We start from the raw sequence: 18,791 nt of genomic DNA, 5'->3' as shown, positions 1-18,791 counted from the left end.
TCGGCTGTTGGATCAGCAGCTGCCCTTTCTCTCCCCCACTCCCCACCAAGCCATATGGGAACCTATTTTTGTAATGTTGGTGTCCTGGGGATCCAGGACGGCCTGGCCTAGGCCGGGTCTGCTCTTGAGGGGTCAAAATGATTTGCAATTGGGTTTTCCAAATTTCACATTTTTAAGTTGAGAGCAGTGCAGGTCAACTTCCTGTTTTCCATCCAGGGATAACATTAAGTACAATAATAGAATAACAATAGCACCTAGACTTATATACCGGTTCACAGTGCCTTTACGGCCCTCTCTAAGCGGTTTACAGAGTCAGCCTCTATTACCCCCAACGATCTGGGTCCCCTTTTTACCCACCTTGGAAAGATGGAAGGCTGAGTCGACCTGGAGCCTGGTGGGATTTGAACTGCCTAATTGCAGCCAGCCGGCACTCAACAGGAATAGCCTGTGGTACTGCACTCTAACCACTGCGCCACCACGACTCAAAAGTGTGGGGTTCCATCATCAGTGCATCTTATAGACATTTCATGGCCCAGCTAGGCAACATCATCAGTGCTAAAAGGGAGTGGGGTTTGCAGAGAAGAAGGGGGAGGAGAAGGGGGAGAAGAAGAGAGGGGAAGAGGAGGAGGGAAGAAGAAGAGAGGAGGGAGGAGGAGAGGAGAAGAAGAGAAGAAGAAGAAGGAAGGAGGAGGAGGAGGAGGAGGAGGAGGAGGAGGAGGAGAAGAAGAGGAGGAGGAGGAGGAGGAAGAAGAAGGGAGGAGGAGAGGAGGACTGTGAATGCTTCTCTGGGTTTGGTTTTCTTTTTGACATTTCACAACCCAACTAGGCAACATCATCAGTCTAGGAAGGGAGTAGGGTTTACAGAGTACAGGAGAAGGAGGAGGATTGTGGGATCCTTGAAGACAGTGGGGTTTGCAAGGGAGGAGGAGGTCCTTGATTTTCTCTGAGCTTCATGATTTTCTTGCCAACGTTTCATGTCCCAACTAGGTAGCATCATCAATGCTAGAAGGGAGTGAGGTTTGCCAGAGCACTGATGGTGTTCCCTAATTGGGTCATAAAATGTCTCCAAGGAAACAACCAAGCTGAGACAGCACCAAGGACCCCACACAGTTCATCCCTGAGCTACAAATACTCTATTAATAATGGAACTCATTACTAATTACCACAACGAGAACATTTATAGCTCAAGGTAGAAGTGCACCAAGGACCTCACAGTAATAGGACTTTGTTTCAAGATTCCTATTGGGTTTTCTCCAAATCGGGCCAGATTTCTATCTTCTAGAAAGAATTTGGGTTCATTCCACTGATTACCTGGACAGGAAAGTGGAAATCTCAGACAATATGGAAGTAAAAGTACATATCTCTTGTGGAGACTTGAGGGGAGTGATAGAGTGATGTAGGTTTCCATCAGAAGATCTTCCTCCAACCTGTGTCTCCCCAGTTAACAGAATAACTGAGTTGGAAGAGACCTTAGAGGCCTTCTAGTCCAACCCCCTGCTCAAACAGGAAACCTTTGAGCATTCAGACAAACGAGGCTAAAACATATAAAGGACGGTTGCTGGAATTGGGTATGTCTAGTTTAATGAAAAGGACTAGGAGTGACATGAGAGCAGTGGTCCGATATTTGAGGGGCTGCCACAAAGAAGAGGGGGTCAACCTATTCCCCAAAGCCCCTGAAAGCAGGACAAGAAACAATGGATGGAAATTAAACAAGGAGAGAAGCAACCTAAAACTAAGGAGAAATTTCCTGACAGAACAATTAACCAGTGGAACGACTTCCCTCCAGAAGTTGTCAATGCTCCATCCCGGGAGGTTTTTAAGAAGAGATCAGATAACCATTCGTCTCAAATGGTGTAGGGCAGGGGGGTCAAACTCAAGGCCCGGGGGCCAGATCCGGCCCGCGGGGTGATTCGATCTGGCCCGCAGGGCCACCCTGGAAACGGCGAAAGACTGGCCTGCGATGCCTCTGCCAGCAAAAACAGAACTCGGGTGGGCTGCACACAGCCCTCTTGAGCTCCGTTTTCATTGGCAGAGGGTTACTTACAGGAGGCCGTTGCAGCCGAAAACGGAGCTCAGGAGCCTGTTTTCTCTGGCCGGGGGCTCGGGCCACCACAGGCACCCCTGACACGAGTGATGTCGAGCTGACCACGCCCACTCTGGCCACGCCCACTCTGGCCCTCCGAGGTAAAATACAATCCTGATGCGGCCTTCAATGAAATCGAGCTTGACACCCCTGGGTGTAGGGTTTCCTGCCTGAGCAGGGGGTTGACCAGGGATCCCCAACCTTCGCGCGCGCCCGGTTCCGGCGTCAGCTGGCGCCGGCCGGTTCCGCGCAGCTGGCGCCGCCATCTTTTTAAAAATTGCTTTTTACAAAAAGATGGCGGCCAGCAACCAGCGCCCGGTAAGGCTTGTTCGCGCCGGTACCGGTCCGCGGACCGGCGGTTGGGGACCCTGGGTTAGACTAGAAGATCTCCAAGTCCCTTCCAACTCTGTTGTTCTAACTGGCTGTCCAATCTCTTCTTTTTTTAAAAAAAAAAAAAGAAACAGTGTTGGCGCCTCCGCAATTTCTGGAGGCAAGTCGTTCCGCTGGTTATTCGTGTTATTGGAGAAAATACAGGTAGTCCTCGACTTACGACCCCAATTGAGTCCAACATTGCTAAGCAACCTAGTTGTTAAGTGAGTTTTGGCCTGTTTTACAATTTTTCTTGCCGGAAAATCAGGAAGCAGGTCATTGGAAGGACTCTTCCCCCCCCCTTCACCCTCGACCCTTTCTGTAAGTCAAACATCTGGAATATTCAGCAAGAGGGAACAAATAATTTGTCCCAGGCTTGCCCCAAAACACGTTGTGGTGACCTCATGAGTGACTCTTGGACAGACATTTGGGAGTCATCATCCCCGGGGTTAAACTGGCTGAGCAAAAAATAAAATTCTCATGTAAGGTAGGGATAGAAGAGTGAGTCACACAGTCACGCTTTCTTGTTGGCTGTGCTTTTTTTATTGCATTTTATTCTTCCTCCTCCTCCTTTACCTCCCCGGACTGTACTTTAGGAAGGGAAGGTAGCTTTGGCCACTGGCCAGGGCCTCCCCACCGCCCCCGCAGTGCTGCCAGGACAAACTCTGAGTCATGAGGGACAGAGGTGGGAAGCGGGGAGGGGGAAACCTCCCGGAAAAAGATAGCTCTCCAGAGATCTTAGCACAATTCTACCTTGTAATTAATGAAAAGGAACCGAAATGCCTTTTGTATTGTGGTCGGACTACAGGGAATTGTTTTGGAGTATTATGGGAATTGGGAGTCCCAATGCTGAGGGCACTCTAGGTTAGAGCATGGGGTTATAACAAGAACTTACTGTTTGTTTATTAAGAGTCCCTGGTGCTCTCTGAGCATGATTGTTTTCTTGCAGACGCTTCATGACCCAACTAGGTAACATCATCAGTGCTAGAAGGGGAGCGTGGTTTGCTCTCAGTTTATATTCTAGTGTCTTGCCCTGTCAGTTTTGGTGACGGTGGTCTTAAGAGATTCTTTGGCTGGGCTGTTTGCTGTTGGCTTCTTTGGCAGTTTTATGATTGGGGTATTGTTTACTTGATTGTTGGTCTGATGTTAACCTTGGAGTAAATCTATGCTGATCTGGGTGCTGATTGCTGGTTGAGAGGTTGTTGGGGTCTTTTAATTCCCTTTTTGGCTACTGGATTGTCTCTTTTGCATAACAATAGCACTTAAGACTTATATACCGCTTCACAGGGCTTTACAGCCCTATCTAAGCCATTTTACAGAGTCAGCATCTTGCCCCCAACAATCTGGGTCCTTGTTTTACTGGTCTTGGAAGGATGGAAGGCTGAGTCAACCTTGAGCCTGGAGAGGATCGAACTGCTGTTAGTCGACAGAATTAGCCTGCCGTACTGTATTCTAATGAGCCGTGGTGGCGCAGTGGTTAGAGTGCAGTACTGCAGGCTACTTCTGCTGATTGCCGACTGACTGCAATTTGGCAGTTCCAATCTCACCGGATTCAAGGTTGACTCAGCCTTGCATCCTTCCGAGGTTGGTAAAACGAGGACCTAAATTGTTGGGGGCAATAGGCTGACTCTGTAAACCGCTTAGAGAGGGCTGTAAAGCACTGTAAAGCAGTATATAAGTCTAAGTGCTATTGCTATTGCTTAACACTGTGTCATGCCCCTGGTGGAGACTGGCTCTGAGTCAGAGGAGGAACAGCCGACAGGGAATGGAAGTGTGGCTCCGGGGTTTGTGGAGGAGGCTGGGGAAGGGCAGAGGCCGGCTGGGCAGTTAGAGGAGGACCCAGGCCCATCCCCTCCATCCTAGAGCACACAGGGAGGAGAGGATAAGGGAGAGACATGGTCTACTCAGGAGGAGAGGGCCTTGATCCTCTTCATGGGCTGCAGCTGTGACAACTGGATAAGAGGACAGACATGCGTAGGGGCAAGTGCTGGAAACAAAGCATGGAAATATCTCTAGTTTATTGTTCCTCTTTGAGTTTGGCGTCCTTCCCAGTGTGTGTTCTGTTATCTGTGGATGTCCTCCAGCCCTTATCTTGCCTGGTTTGTGTTTTTTTCCCCCTCCTTCTTGTAACTGCTTGTGTGGGAGTTTTTTGTCTCCAGGCAAGGATATTTGGAGCTTGGAAGCAAAGCGAAGGAATAAAAGGGCCTCAACCGGGTTTTTGTGACTGTGTTTTGTATCCCCACCCGGGGTCATCACACACTGTGCCACCACACAGCCATATACGGCTAGTCTATGGATGCTGTTAATAACTATTGATGATGTTAACCTAGTTGGGTAATGAAACGTCTGCAAGAAAACAGGCAAGCTCAGAGAGCACCAAGGACCCCTGATCTACAAATATTCTCCTTTATTGTTTGTTTGTGTCAAATGAAATGAATTGCCACCAATCGTCTTCCTTCCCCTCTTCTTCCCCTCTGCAGGGCCCACATATAGCATCGGTGACACTCGCGGCTTATGAATGTAACTCAGTGAATTTTCCCGAGCCGCCCTACCCGGACCAGATTATCTGCCCCGAGAAAGAGGGAGTGGTAGGATCCATTTCGTTATGGACCATCATGTCCAAAGTCAGGCTGGAAGCCTGCATGTGGGTAAGACTGGCATAAATCCTGGCATAAATTACTTGTTCTATACCAGGGATCTCGATACTTGGCAACGCTAAGACTGGTGGACTTCAACTCCCAGAATTCCTCAGCCAGCATAGTTGAAGTCCACTAGTCTTAACGTTGCCAAGTATCGAGATCCCTGTGCAGTGGTAGCATGCTGCTGGTTCGCACTGGTTCTAGCGATCCGGTAGCGCCAGTCAGCAGTTGGCTCCGCCCTTTCCTGTCCTATATTTCCTTTCTTTGTAGCTCAGCTGATAGGCGCGGCAAAGAAGATTGTCGCGCCTCAGCTGTTTTACTCACCAGCACTTGATGATAAGGTAAGTTTTCATGCTTAAAATTGCCCATTTTAGAACGCTCTGAACGCGTTCTCCTTTATTGTTTGTTTATGCGTGCGAGAAGCGCGCAGCCACAGAACCGGTAGTAGAATATTTTTAATTCCACCACTGTCCCTGTGCTATAGAATTTGCTTAAATTGGGTTGATGGTTGGGGTCAGCGTGGTCATAAAAATGGTTCCTGAGTGTCAGGCTCCAAAAACAAAACAAAACACACATTAAGTGCCAGGGTTCTGGCATCCACTTCCATTTAAATCATGATTCTCTAGCCGCATCTCAAAGGTTAAAGAAGATTTATTAGGAGTGAGCATTCCGGTGCTACCTGGGTTAGCCGACTCTGAGACACATCATTCATTTCGCCCTTGACCCTGGTCTTCCATCCCCTGGATGTATATTCTCCAATGGGACACATCCATAGCCAAGAGTCATCCATCATGCTCTGCAGTAATAATCTTGTGGGCAGAAGCTTTGGTTGCCTAGAAATTATCGATGAAAGCATTTAAGGAATGTACTCCTTCCCCCACTCCCTTTCTGCTGGCAACTGTAAAAGATCAGAGAAATATTTTTGAGTTGACCCTGAGATTCTTCCAAACAGATTCCTTTATTGTTTCTTACCTGTGGACAGAAATCTTAGTGAATTAAAGCAGACTCGCTGCACCACAAAACATATACAATAGAATCTCTGGTCACAAATGCTTCTGATCATGACTAAATCGGGTTCTGACCAAAACATTGATAACTTTTTGAATCTGGTCACGAACACATACTCGGGTGGCGATCAAACACGGCTGCAGCCGATTTCCCCTTCCGCACCATTTTTTTTTTATATGCTCAGTCAGTCTCGCTTCCGGTTATGACCAAATTGGGTTGCGACTGAAGTTACGGAACGAATGACAGTTGTGACCACAGGTTCTACTGTATAGGTTTTCCTCAAAGTATGACCACCATTGAGCCTAAAATTTCTGTTGCTAACCAAGCCACTCGGATTTCTTCAATGTGTTTATTTTCTTTTTGTCAGCAAAAATAAAATGCAAAACATGCAGAAGAAACATCCAACACTTAACTTGTTGGAAGCAAGACAGTTGGGAAATGAGTTTCACCCCAACCTCATTTGTTATGTGAATCACTGCAGTTATGATGTTAGTAACACGGTTGTTAAGTGATGGGGGCTTCCCTGTTGATTTTGCTTGTCGGAAAGTTGCAAAACGTAATCATGTGGACACTATCGTCAATACATGCCAAATGTCAAACATTTAAAATTCGATCACATGACCACGGCGATGTTGCAATGGTTGTAAGTCTGAAAGGCACTGGTCATAAGGCACTTTTTTGGTGCTGTTGTTACTTCAAATGGCCACTTAAATGGGTGTAAGTGAAGGACTACCTGTACTCTGGGAACTGTTAGGGAGGAGCTATCTTCACCCTCTTTCTCTCACAGATACTATCTGAACTGTGTGTCTATGGAGATTCTTAGTCATCCAGGTCATGGTTATTCCAAAGGTGCTTTCTTCAAGAGGCAACTGGGCTTTCTTGGTTTTTCACACTTCTCATACAAGCCGAAGAACTGAAGAAGCTTCTGGGATAAGAAATGATCATCCAAGAAGCTGAAAACTGAAGAAACTCCTTGGATGAGAAGCAATCGTCCAAGAAGCCAAAGAACTGAAGAAGCTTCTGGGATGAGAAATGATCATCGAAGAAGCCGAAGAACTGAAGAAGCAAATAAGACACGATGATCCAAGAAGCTGAAGAACTGAAGAAGCTTCTGGGATGAGAAAGGATCATCCAAGAAGCTGAAGAACTGAAGAAGCTTCTGGGATGAGAAAGGATCATCCAAGAAGCCAAAGAACTGAAGAAGCAAATAAGAAACGATGATCCAAGAAGCCGAAGAACTGAAGAAGCTTCTGGGATGAGAAAGGATCATCCAAGAAGCCAAAGAACTGAAGAAACTTCTGGGATGAGAAATGATCATCGAAGAAGCCAAAGAACTGAAGAAGCAAATAAGAAACGATGATCCACGAAGCCGAAGAACTGAAGAAGCTCCTTGGATGAGAAGCGATCATCCAAGAAGCCAAAGAACTGAAGAAGCTTCTGGGATGAGAAGCGATCATCCAAGAAGCCGAAGAACAGAAGAAGCAAATAAGAAACGATGATCCAAGAAGCCGAAGAACTGAAGAAGCTTCTGGGATGAGAAGCAAAACATCTTCAAGGAAAATCCAAGAAAGTCCAGTTGCCTCTTGAAAAAGCACTTTTGGGATATCTGTCTTTGGCTCCTTTGGAAAGCAGTCCCCTTTTGGCATTCCGGACAGCATTCCATCATACTGAGATTCAACCTGGTCCACAGATAGATTGGATTGAGAAGACTTTACATTAAATGGTCGCTCAGTTTCAGCCACTGCCACGTAAGTCTCTGGATCCGTAGAGACTGAGTAAGATCTCAGACTTGGAAGGGGTCAGAGAGATCATGCCCAAATGTTTAATTCTAAATGGGACGTTATGCGGACTCTGAAACTGTGTGTGGATTGACCATTCATTTGCATGTACAGATAATCCTCAACTTACAACAGTTCATTTAGTGACCATTCAAAGTTACAGTGGCACTGAAAAAAGGGATGACCGTTTTTCACCCTTATGACCCCTGCAGCATCCCCATGATGCCCGTGATCAAAATTCAGACATTTGGTAACTGACTCATATTTATGACGATTGCCGTGTCCCAGGGTCATGCTGACTATGGGAAAGCCAGATTCACTTAACAGCTGTGTTCCTGACTTAACAACTTCAGCGATTCGCTTAGCAACCGTGGCGAGAAAAGTCGTTAAACGGAGCAAACTTCATTAAACAGCTTAGCAACAGAAATTTTGGGCTCAGTTGTGGTCTTAAGTCATAGGACTAGTTGTCGGTTAATGACCCCATAATCCCTTGCGAGGCAACTGAATGAGCTGAATGTTTACTGGCCGGATGCCCTTCCCGTTGCCCCATGCGGAATTTTGCAGCAGATACATTCTCATTGTGCCTACCTGTACCACTTCAAAAGGAAGTTGCACATTGAATCAAACGTTAGCCACAGCAGTTTTGAACTCCGCTGGTGTCGTAAGTTGAGGACTGCCTGTATTCCTTGCACTGAGGCCATGCCGATGTCATGCTCCCGTCGCGCACAGTTTGAAAACGTGTTTATTTGTGCGCTCTTAACACAGCCGCCACAGGTGCTGCCATCATTATCTCTGTCGAGAGAAGGAAGAAAGGCAGCAGCCAAAACAGACAAGAGCAGTTGGGAAATATTTTTCTCCCATTTCTCGTGAGCCTCTTCCATGGGGCCAGCCGAGCGGAGAGAGACATCTTCCAAGAAAAATAATAATAAAAAGAGCTACCAAATGTTTTCGGCTGCTACCGGAGAAGTGTCGTATGACTTGTGCTTCCCCTGGGTGGGTGGGGGAATCTCTCGTTATCTGATGTCACAACATGTTTTCTGCTTGACTTTGTTTACCGAGCCTTCAAACCCCCCACTTGCTTCTTTCCTGTTAGCTAAAGAGTCTGGCAAGTGACTCTTTGGATGTTTTCACCCCCTTTGCCCTAATTAGGGTTTGAACTGGAGAAGCCGGCAACGCAACACGTGGGTGTGTGAGTGCTCACACCCATCCACAATGCACACGCACACTGCTGTGGTTCTCACTTCTGTTCAGCAGGCTTGTTCCCAGTGGGAACACGTGGCCAGGTACAGGTTTATTTATTGATTAATTAAATTGATCAGCTGCCCATCTCGCTTACCAAGAGATTCTATGGGTTGCTAAATTCATTAAGAATTTGGTGCCTTGATAAGTAGGCTTCCCATTGGTTCCTACACATTGATTTACCTGTATGTGTCGAAAACTGCTTTCAGCAGCATCTTTTTGACCATCAAATCCCAAAGGACAAAATGGGATATTTCTCCTTTTATCACTGGAGCCCCGTGATATCACAGGTTAACCAGAACAGAAAATTTCTTTAAACTTTAGCTGAAATATCCCCCAACTTGTTTACAGGTCATCCTCCACTTACGACTGCAATTGAGCCCCAAATTTAGGCTGCTAAGTGAAATGCTTGTTTAGTGTGTTTGTCCCATTTTACAAGCTTCCTTGCCATGGTTGTTAAGTGAATGACTGCAGCTGATAAATTAGTCACTCAGTTGTTAAGTGAATCTGGCTTCCCCATTGACTTTACTCATCAGAAAGTCGCAAAAGCTGATCACAAGACCGCAGGACCCTGCAACGGTCATAAATATGAATCAATTGCCATAGGTCTCAATTTTGATTGTGTGACCATGGGGACAATGCCAAAATCGTAACTGTGAAAAACGGTCAAGAGTCGCTTTTTTTTACTGCCGGTGTACCTTTGAACGGTCACTAAATGAACTTTTGTAAGTCGAGGACTACCTGCATTGTTTTAGCTTGTCCTTTTTTCAAACAGATGTGATGAGGATAACAAATCTCCCCAAGAAAGTGATTTGGGGGCTTCTGTTGTAAGGGAAGGTTGCGAGAGAAAAAATAAATTATATATATATATGTGTGTGTGTATCTGTGTGTACACATATACATATTGCAAACTATCCTAAAAATACGAGTTCCAGGTGTAGCTATAAAAGAAGAGACAGACAATCACAATCTCCGAAACTTCAAACTATATTATCCATTTAGCTTTCGTTAGCCTCTGCTAACAACGTCAGAGTGTAAAAAACTACCATTGGAGAGAGATTCGCCTTTACGCACCATTGATCAGTTTAGCCATTGTGCGCGTAGTAGGCCCATCCACCCGCCTCCAACCTGGGATTAGCTCTATCGTTTTTACTTCAGACATGTCGATCGTTGGGGGCTTAACTCCTATTGCTTCCTCCCCTATTGCGCCCTGCTTAGGCTGCTCATCCTCAGGAAACGGTGCTGAACTGTCAAATATTACTTTGACGGCATTCTCTCTGACCCCCTCCATATGTAGATATACATGTCCATATACATACCGTGCTTCCCTCAAAATAAGACCCTGTCTTATATATTTTTTTTGCCACCAAAAAAAGGCACTAGGTCTTATTTTCGGGGGACGTCATCCACTGACCAACCTCACTTGCGTGTGTTGTCCCCAGCCTCCTTTTCACTGTCAGAGGCCTTCAGGAACTTCTTCTGCGGCCGGCAAGGCTTTCCTGAAGGCCTCTGCAGCCGATAACAGAGCTCTGGATCGATCCGGAGCTTTGTCATCAGCTACAGAGGCCTTCACGGAAAGCCTTGCCAGCTGCAGAAGAAATGGGCCGGCAAGGCAGGTGTCGGGGTGTGCGAGTCCTGGCTAAAACTGTCCAAAGGTAAATAGTAGGACAGCTCCACCCCCCACATCCCCATCCTAGCTTAATTTTTACACATGCACCCTGGAGTGGCCAGGATCTTAATTAGGGCTTATTTTGGGGCTTATATTGGGCGAACATATGGCCGCACATGTAAAAACCAAGCTAGGACTTACTTTCAGGGTAGGTCGTATTTTGGGGGGAAACAGGATACATGCACACATGTACATATATAACACACACACTGTGTGTGTGTGTATGTGTGTGTGTATGTGTGTATTTCTGAATATATTTATATTTCTGCTGAAAAAGTGAGTTGGAAGTTGTCACTGTGACTCAGAAGCTGCAGCTGGGACTCTGTTTAATGTCTGGAAAAAAGATGAGGGCAAGCACTTTTAGAAAACAACTTCCCCAGAATTTTTTTTTTTAAAATTGACAACAGATAACTAACGAGTCACAGAGAGATTCTGAAGCTCCTTTTTCTTCAGAAAGACAGTTGACCTCATCCTTTTTTTCTTTTCTTGAGATCTTATGATATCAGAGAAGATTTTTTTAAGGAAACTGACTCTGTTTGGGAGGCTTTAAAAATTTGATAAATAAATCAACTGCCAGTACAGGCACTCCTCGATTTACAACAGTTCGTTTTGTGACCAAAGTTACGAAGATACTGGAAAAAGTGACATAGGACGATTCTTCACACTTACGACCATTGCAGCATCCCCATGGTCATGGGATCAAAATTCAGATGCTTGGCAACGGGCTCGTATTTCTGGCGGTTGCAGTGCCCTGGCGTCATTTTGCAATACCTTTTGCAACTTCTGACCAGCAAAGTCAATGGGGAAGCAAGATTCGCTTAACAACCGTGTTACTGATTGAACAATTGCAGTGATTCACTTAACAACTGCTGCAAGAGAGGTCTAAAATGGGGCAAAAATCACTTAAATGTTTCACTTAGCAAGATAAATTTTGGATTTGATTATGGTTGTAAGTCGAGGACTACCTGTAAAGATAAAGAGAGATGGCGATATGGATGGATGGATAGATAGATAGATAGATAGATAGATAGATAGATAGATAGATAGATAGATAGATAGATAGATAGATATGGATGGATATAGATAGAAATAGAGTTGGATAGATGGATGGAGATGATGGATGGATAATTGGATGGATGGATAGATATAGAGATAGGGAGGGAGGGAGGATGGATGGATGGATGGATGATGGATGGATGGATGGATGAGTAGGTACATAGATAGATGAGGGAGTGAGGGAGATAAAGATGAGGTGAAATAGAGTTGGATGGATGGATGGGTAAGTAAGTAGGTATGGAGGGAGTGATAGAGATGAGATAGAAATAGGGTTGGATGGATGGGTAGGTAAGTAGGTAGATATGGGCAGAGTGATAGAGATGAGATAGAAATAGAATTGGATGGATGGATAGATGGGTAGGTAGATAGGGAGGGAGGAAATAGAGATAGAGATGAGGTGAAATAGAGTTGGATGGATGGATGGATGGATGGATGGATGGATGGATGGATAAGTAGATAGATATGGAGGGGGTGATAGAAATGAGATAGAAATAGAGTTGGATGGATGGTTGGGTAGGTAGTTGGTAGATAGGGAGGGAGAGAGATAGAGATGAGATAGAAATAGAGTTGGATGGATGGGTAGGTAGATAGGGAGGGAGGGATAGAGATAGAAATAGAGTTGGATGGATGGATGGATGGATGGATGATGATAGATAGATAGATAGATAGATAGATAGATAGATAGATAGATAGATAGATAGATAGATAGATGCGAGTCAGTTGCTGTGCCCACTATGCTCTCATGTGACCTCCCCAAGGTAGGTAGGTGGCCATCCAAACACCAGAACCGAGTCTTACGTAGGTCTGGGGAGATCCACTGTAACTTTGAACAGTCGCTAAGCGAGGAACAATCTCTCGTGCTTTCTTCCACTCAGATAGGAAGTTGGTATCACTCCTAAATGCAAACGGGTGGGACTGGGTACATACGCTCATGGCATGTTCTGAACAGGCCTCCTTCCTCTGCACCTCCACAACCAACTTCTCACTTGTTTGTAGTGGGGGGACAGGGGACGGCTGGTTTATTCCGTTTATTACAGCCAGCGCAGAAATACAACAACCGGTCCTTGCAGTCTCCAATCCCTTTGTTCACCTTGGAGCACCTGAGTACAGGTGATGACGAACGGTCAGGTTATAAGAGTGCAAAGGGCCTCCAAAATTAGCTCCAGCTATCAACTCTTTTGATAAATGCTCTAGCAGGGCATCTGTTTCACATGGCATCATGTGTTCTGCACGCGTTCTGTTTTGCAACCTCACGGCATGTGACTGGACAAATTCAGGGAAAGTTCATTTCTAGTGCAAAATTTTTTTTTTTTATTTTTTTTCCTTCTGTTAGCAACGCGGAGCCAAAACAAAGACTTCCATTATTATTTTTTTTACAGTGGAAAACACATTTGTTTTCCCTTATTTTATTTTATTTTATTTTTTTGCAAATGACATCATCAAAACCCAAGAAGCTGCTGCAAATTAATTGCTTAGCCAGGAAGAAGCAAGTTGTTTTTCTGGCTCGCTTTTCCAGCTTCTTTCTTCCAGCAAGCTGTCAGATTTCCACCCATTTATATTCATTTCTTTTGTCTTCCCTGAAAATAATCGTTGCTAAGAAGGGGCAGCTTCCTCTTCTCCCGCAGAATTCCTCCATCAATTCTGTAGAGCCAGCCACGGCGTGACAAGGCATTCGCTTAATCAAAAAAATAATCTTTTTTTTCTTCACAAGTTAGCATTCCCAAATGTGCTGGAAAGCATTTTTTTTCCAGAATCCCCAATCAGCCTGAAGGAAGCTGGATTAAATCAAGGAAGAGTGCAGGGGTTTCCTTTATTTTTATTTGCAAATACTCCTCGACTTAAGACCTCAATGGAAAAGATGAAAGATTTATACGATCTGAAGAAAACCCCAACTTTTAAAGTAGATCACCTACCAGAATATTTTCTTTTAGGAATTATGTCAAAAAAAATATAAGAAGGATGAGCTTTATTTGGTTATACACATTATTATTGCAGCAAGGATAGCATTTGCCCAGAACTGGAAAGAGACAGACATACCAAGTGAAGAAGAGGTAATAAATGAAATCTTGATACGCGCTGAAATGGACAAGCTAGCTCTAGAAATGAAAAACAAAGATGAATCGGCATATTACGCAATTTGGGATAAATTCTATCACTGGTGGGAGCAGAGAGGAAGGTCTTAAGTTGAGAAAGGAGTTGCTGAAAGGGTAAATGATTGGATGAGATGAAAAGAAGACAAATGATGTTGGCAATGTAATATATGACCGAACAAATATGTATATATTTGAATAATTGTTTATAGGAACATGTATGTATGTATGTATGTATGTATGTATGTATGGTATTCAGCTTTGTTTGGGTATTTTCCCACGTCATTGTAGTTGTACTTTTAAAGTTGTAGCAACGTTTCGGCAGAATGAAACGTTTCGGTTTCATCTGCCATCATCAGGCTTCTGTATAGTGTTCATCTGTGAGTCAGACTTTCACAGCCGTTTCTGTTTTAAATTTGGTGCTAGCCTACGCTGTGCCAGAATGGTTTATTCTTCATCCTGATTAGTTGGGAGTCTTGGTCTGTGTTTATTGGTCTTGGAGTTTGACAAAAACAAAAAGTCTGACTCACAGACGAACACAATACAGAAACCTGATGATGGCAGATGAGATTCTGCCGAAACATTGCTACAACTTTAAAAGCACAACTATAATGACGTGGGAAAATACCCGAACAAAGCTGAATACCATACATGTAAGTACCCGCGAAAACTTATAAACTTTTAAAAATATATATATACACACATACACACACACACACACACACACACACACACACACACACATATATATATATATATATATATACATATATATATATACATATATATATATATATATATATATATATATATATATATATATATATGCGATATTGACCAAAAGTTATGTCAAAACATGTTCAATGTTTTTAATTGTTTTGTTTAATTAAATATTTAAAAAATTCAAAAAAAAAAGACCTCAGTGGAGCCCAAAATTTATATTGCTAAGTGAAACGTTCATTACGTGAACTTTAAAGTGGAATTTCGTGAAATCCTCAACTTACGTCCCCAAATGAGCTCAACATTTATGTTGCTAAATGAAATGCTTGCTAAATGAGTTTTGCCCTGTTTTACGACCTTCCGTGCCACGGTTGTTAAGTGAATCACTGGAGCTGCTACGTTAGCAACGCGCTTGTTAAGTGAATCTGGCTTCCCCATTGACATCAAATAACCCTAGGACATTGCAACTGTCATAAATATGAGTCAGCTGCGAAGCATCTGAATTTCCATCATGTGACTATGGGGATACTGCAATGGTCGTAAGTGTGAAAAACTGTTATAAGTCACCTTTTCAGTGCCATTATAACATTGAATGTCACTAAACGGACTGTTGTAAGTCGGGGACTGCCTATTAAGTTTGTCTGCCGTCCATCTCACTGCGTGGATGTGTTCCTTTTGTACACTCTGTACAGCCGGGGTCTCCAATCTTGGCCCCTTTAAGGCTTGTGGACTTCAACTCCCAGAATTTGCTTTGCTGGCTGAGGAATTCTGGGAGTTGAAGTCCACAAGCCTTAAAGGGGCCAAGGTTGGAGACCCCTGCTGTAGAGAATCCATCAGATTTTTACCTGGCTAGTCCTCGACTTACAACCCATAATGGAGCCTGCCCATCATCGTCATAAGTCATGACAGTCATAAAATGGATTCTTTTGGGACCTTTTTTTGCACCAGGTATTATGCTAGCCAGGGCTTTGCCATAGGGGCAGTTTGGGAACTGCAGAAAAATGGAACGATACGCCAATTTTCAGCAAAAACCGTCGTAAAACACAGTCATGTGACTTGAGAGGGGCGGGATTTGCAAATGGCCGTAAACGCAGCCTGGTTGGTAAGCAGCTGAAGTTCGGTAACATTATTTGGAGGTCAGTCATCGTAACTTCAATGGAATTCAAGAGGGGTAGGATTTAGATCATTTTGTGGGGACATAATGACTCTCGGCTTATTCCTAGTGATAAGAGCACCAGGCTAGAAAGCAGGAGACCATGAGTTCTAGTCTTACCTGAGCCATGAAAGGCGGCTGCGTGATTTTAGGCCAATCACCAGGAGACAGTGAGTTCTAGTCCCACTTTAGGCATGAAATCTGGGTGACTTTAAGCCAATCACTAGGAGACAGTGAATTCTAGTTCTGTCTTAGGCATGAAATCCAGCCGTTGTCTCCTGGCCAATCACCAGGAGACAATGAGTTCTAGTCCCACCTTTAGGCACGAAATCTGGCTTAGGTGACTTTGGGCCAATCACCAGGAGACAGGGAATTCTAGTTCTGTCTTGGGCATGAAATCCAGCTGGGTGACTTTAAGCCAATCACTGGGAAACGGTGAGCTCTAGTCCCGCCTTAGCTATGAAAGCCAATTGGTTGTTTTTGGACCACTCCTTCTCTCTCAGCCCAACCCACCTCACAGGGTGGTTGTTGTGGGGAAAATAGGAAGAAATAGTTGTTTCGCTTATGTTCACCGCATTGAGTTGTTTGTAGAAATAATAAAGGATACGGACAAACAAATGAAAAATATTCCTAGGGACATCCCATTGAGATGCATCGTTGTTTTGCTTTTATTAAGCCCCCCCAAAATGTGATTCTTTGTGCAAAGGCCCTGAGGCCTCAAAGTTACTGACTCTTTTTTCTGTGCTTTTTAAAGTATTTTTTTTTTAAAAAATACATTTATTTCTGATTGCGCTGGTTGTAAAAACACTCTCTTAGGACTGGACCACAAGTTAGTGTGTGTGAGTGTGTGTGTGTGTGTAGGGGAACCGAATTGTCACAGCACCCAAGTATGTAACCGAAGCTTGCACCTGCTTCTGATGTGGGCAGGATCGCCTCGGTTTCAATTTTCATTCAACCTGTTTACCATCTGAATCATTTTTTCTTTCAAACCCATATTAAGAGTAGTAAATGGTCTGATTTTACACCAATACCTCCCTTTCCCCTCCACTTGTTCCCCCCACCCCCCCCCCAGCCATGTTTAAGCTTCCCCCTCCCCTGCACCGTGCAGCCTGGCTGGCTTGCTTTGAGTCACTCAATGCCACTTCCTCCTAAGGGGACTATTCTGCGGTGCATCTGCACTTGCCTTGTGGGCTGTGTGGCCAATTTATGAAGATACGCTTGGATGGGTGATGCTGCTGCTTTCGGAGCAGGTGGTGCTTTACTTCTCATCAGTTCAGGATTATATCATTTCCCTCCAATTCTCTTACATGGACACCTGCTTAGAATTACCTTCCCCATCTTCTGCGCCCTTCGAGGTAGACCAGGCCAAGGAGCAGACCCCACAGGGATTCCAAAAATATGACTTTCTTGTGGGCAGGTCTGGGTTTTTTTAAAAAAAAACATATAGTTGGAAGGGTCCTTAGAGGTCTTCTAGTCCAACCCCCTGCTTAGGCAGGAAACCCTATACCATTTCAGACAAATGGCTGTCCAAACTCTTCTGAAAAACTTTTAGTGTTGAAGAATTCACAACTTCTGAAGGCAAGTGGTTCCACTGATGAATTGTTCTCACTGTCAGGAAATTTCTCCTTAGTTTTAAGTTGCTTCTCTTCTTGATTAGTTTCCATCCGTTGCTTCTTGTCCTGCCTTCAGGTGCTTTGGAGAATAGCTTGACCCCCTCTTCTTTGGGGCAGCCCCTCAAATATTGGAAGGCTGCTATTATGTCACCCCTAATCCTTCTCTTCATCCAACTACACATTATCCAGTTCCAGAATCACTCTTCATATGTTTCAGCCTCCAGTTCCCAAATCCTCTTTGTTGCTCTTCTCTGCACTCTTTCTAGAGTCTCAACATCTTTTTTACATCATGGCGACCAAAACTGGATCCATTGTTTGCTGAACCGGTATTTTTAACCAATCAGCTGGCCCCGCCCGCCTCTCCATGCAGCCCCCCCGGACCTTTGGGAGGGTGAAAATGGCCTCCCCCGGGGCTCTGGAGGCTCACCGGAAGCCAGAAACAGGAAGTTCCGGTAGGCCACGCCCACCATGGCCACGCCCACCCAGCAAGCGGGCAGCGAACCGGTTGCTGGCATTTTTGAATCCCACCCCTGGGCAAGCCACTTGTTTATAAAGCAAACCCCATTCTTGTCTAGCACTGATAACCATTATCCATGGTTGGGTAATGAAATGTCCACAAGGAAACAATGAAGCTCAGAGGGCACCAAGGACCTCACAGTATGCATGAATCTATCTATCTATCTATCTATCTATCTATCTATCTATCTATCTATCTATCTATCTATCTATCTATCTATCTATCTATCACTCTCTCTCTCTATCTCCATCCATACATCCCTGGTTATGTTACCTAGTGGGGTAATGAACTATCTGCAAGAAAACCACCATACTCAGAGAACACCAAGGACCCCACAGAAGCATAAGGGTACCCCAGTCACCCTTTATATACACCGCCTCCTATCAAAATCAGTTGGTTTCTCTTTTTGGAGAAAGGAGAGGCTTCACTGGGCAAAGTAAGTACCCCCCTGCTGTGTGGTGGCATCAGAAACACGTTGGCCATTCTTTCTGCCTGGTAAGAATAGCCTAAGGAGATATCTATGGAGACACTCAATCATCCAGGTCGTGGTTGTCCCAAAGGTGCTTTTCAAAAGGCAACTGGACTTTCTTGGGTGGTTTTTTTTTTCTGTAAAAACATTTCACTTTTCATTCAAGAAGCTTTAACAGAGTTGGAAGGGACCTTGTAGGTCATCTAGTCCAACCCCCTGCCCAAACAGGAGACCCTGCCTACACCATTTCTGACAGATGGCAGTCCAGTCTCTTCTTGAAAGCTTCCAGTGATGAAGCTCCCACAACTTCCGAAGGCAACTTCTGTTCCATGGGTTGATTGTTCTCACTGTCAGAAAATTTCTCCTTATTTCCAGGTTAAATCTATTT

The 18,791-nt window shown here is 44.6% G+C and overlaps 1 protein-coding gene across 6 annotated transcripts in view; it reads left to right on the top strand.

The window, feature by feature from the left end:
* The window catches only part of VMP1 (vacuole membrane protein 1), a 150,466-nt gene that overhangs the window by 57,907 nt on the left and 73,768 nt on the right, over positions 1 to 18,791 (top strand). For 5 of the 6 annotated variants that reach the window (XM_087956325.1, XM_087956303.1, XM_087956313.1 and 2 more), the window contains exon 6: positions 4,933 to 5,100. The exons of the other annotated variant lie outside the window; for it this stretch is intronic. In XM_087956325.1, coding sequence (XP_087812451.1) covers positions 4,933 to 5,100 — 168 coding nt within the window. The remainder of the gene's footprint in view (positions 1 to 4,932; positions 5,101 to 18,791) is intronic. 6 annotated transcript variants of the gene reach the window in all.

Source organism: Notechis scutatus, chromosome 1, assembly GCF_049901735.1.
Source record: "Notechis scutatus isolate UNSWTSFEM ecotype Mainland chromosome 1, rNotScu1.2, whole genome shotgun sequence".
Lineage (NCBI taxonomy): Eukaryota > Metazoa > Chordata > Lepidosauria > Squamata > Elapidae > Notechis > Notechis scutatus.
Note: the sequence above shows the minus strand (reverse complement) of the source record. Positions and strands in the feature narration are given on the sequence as shown.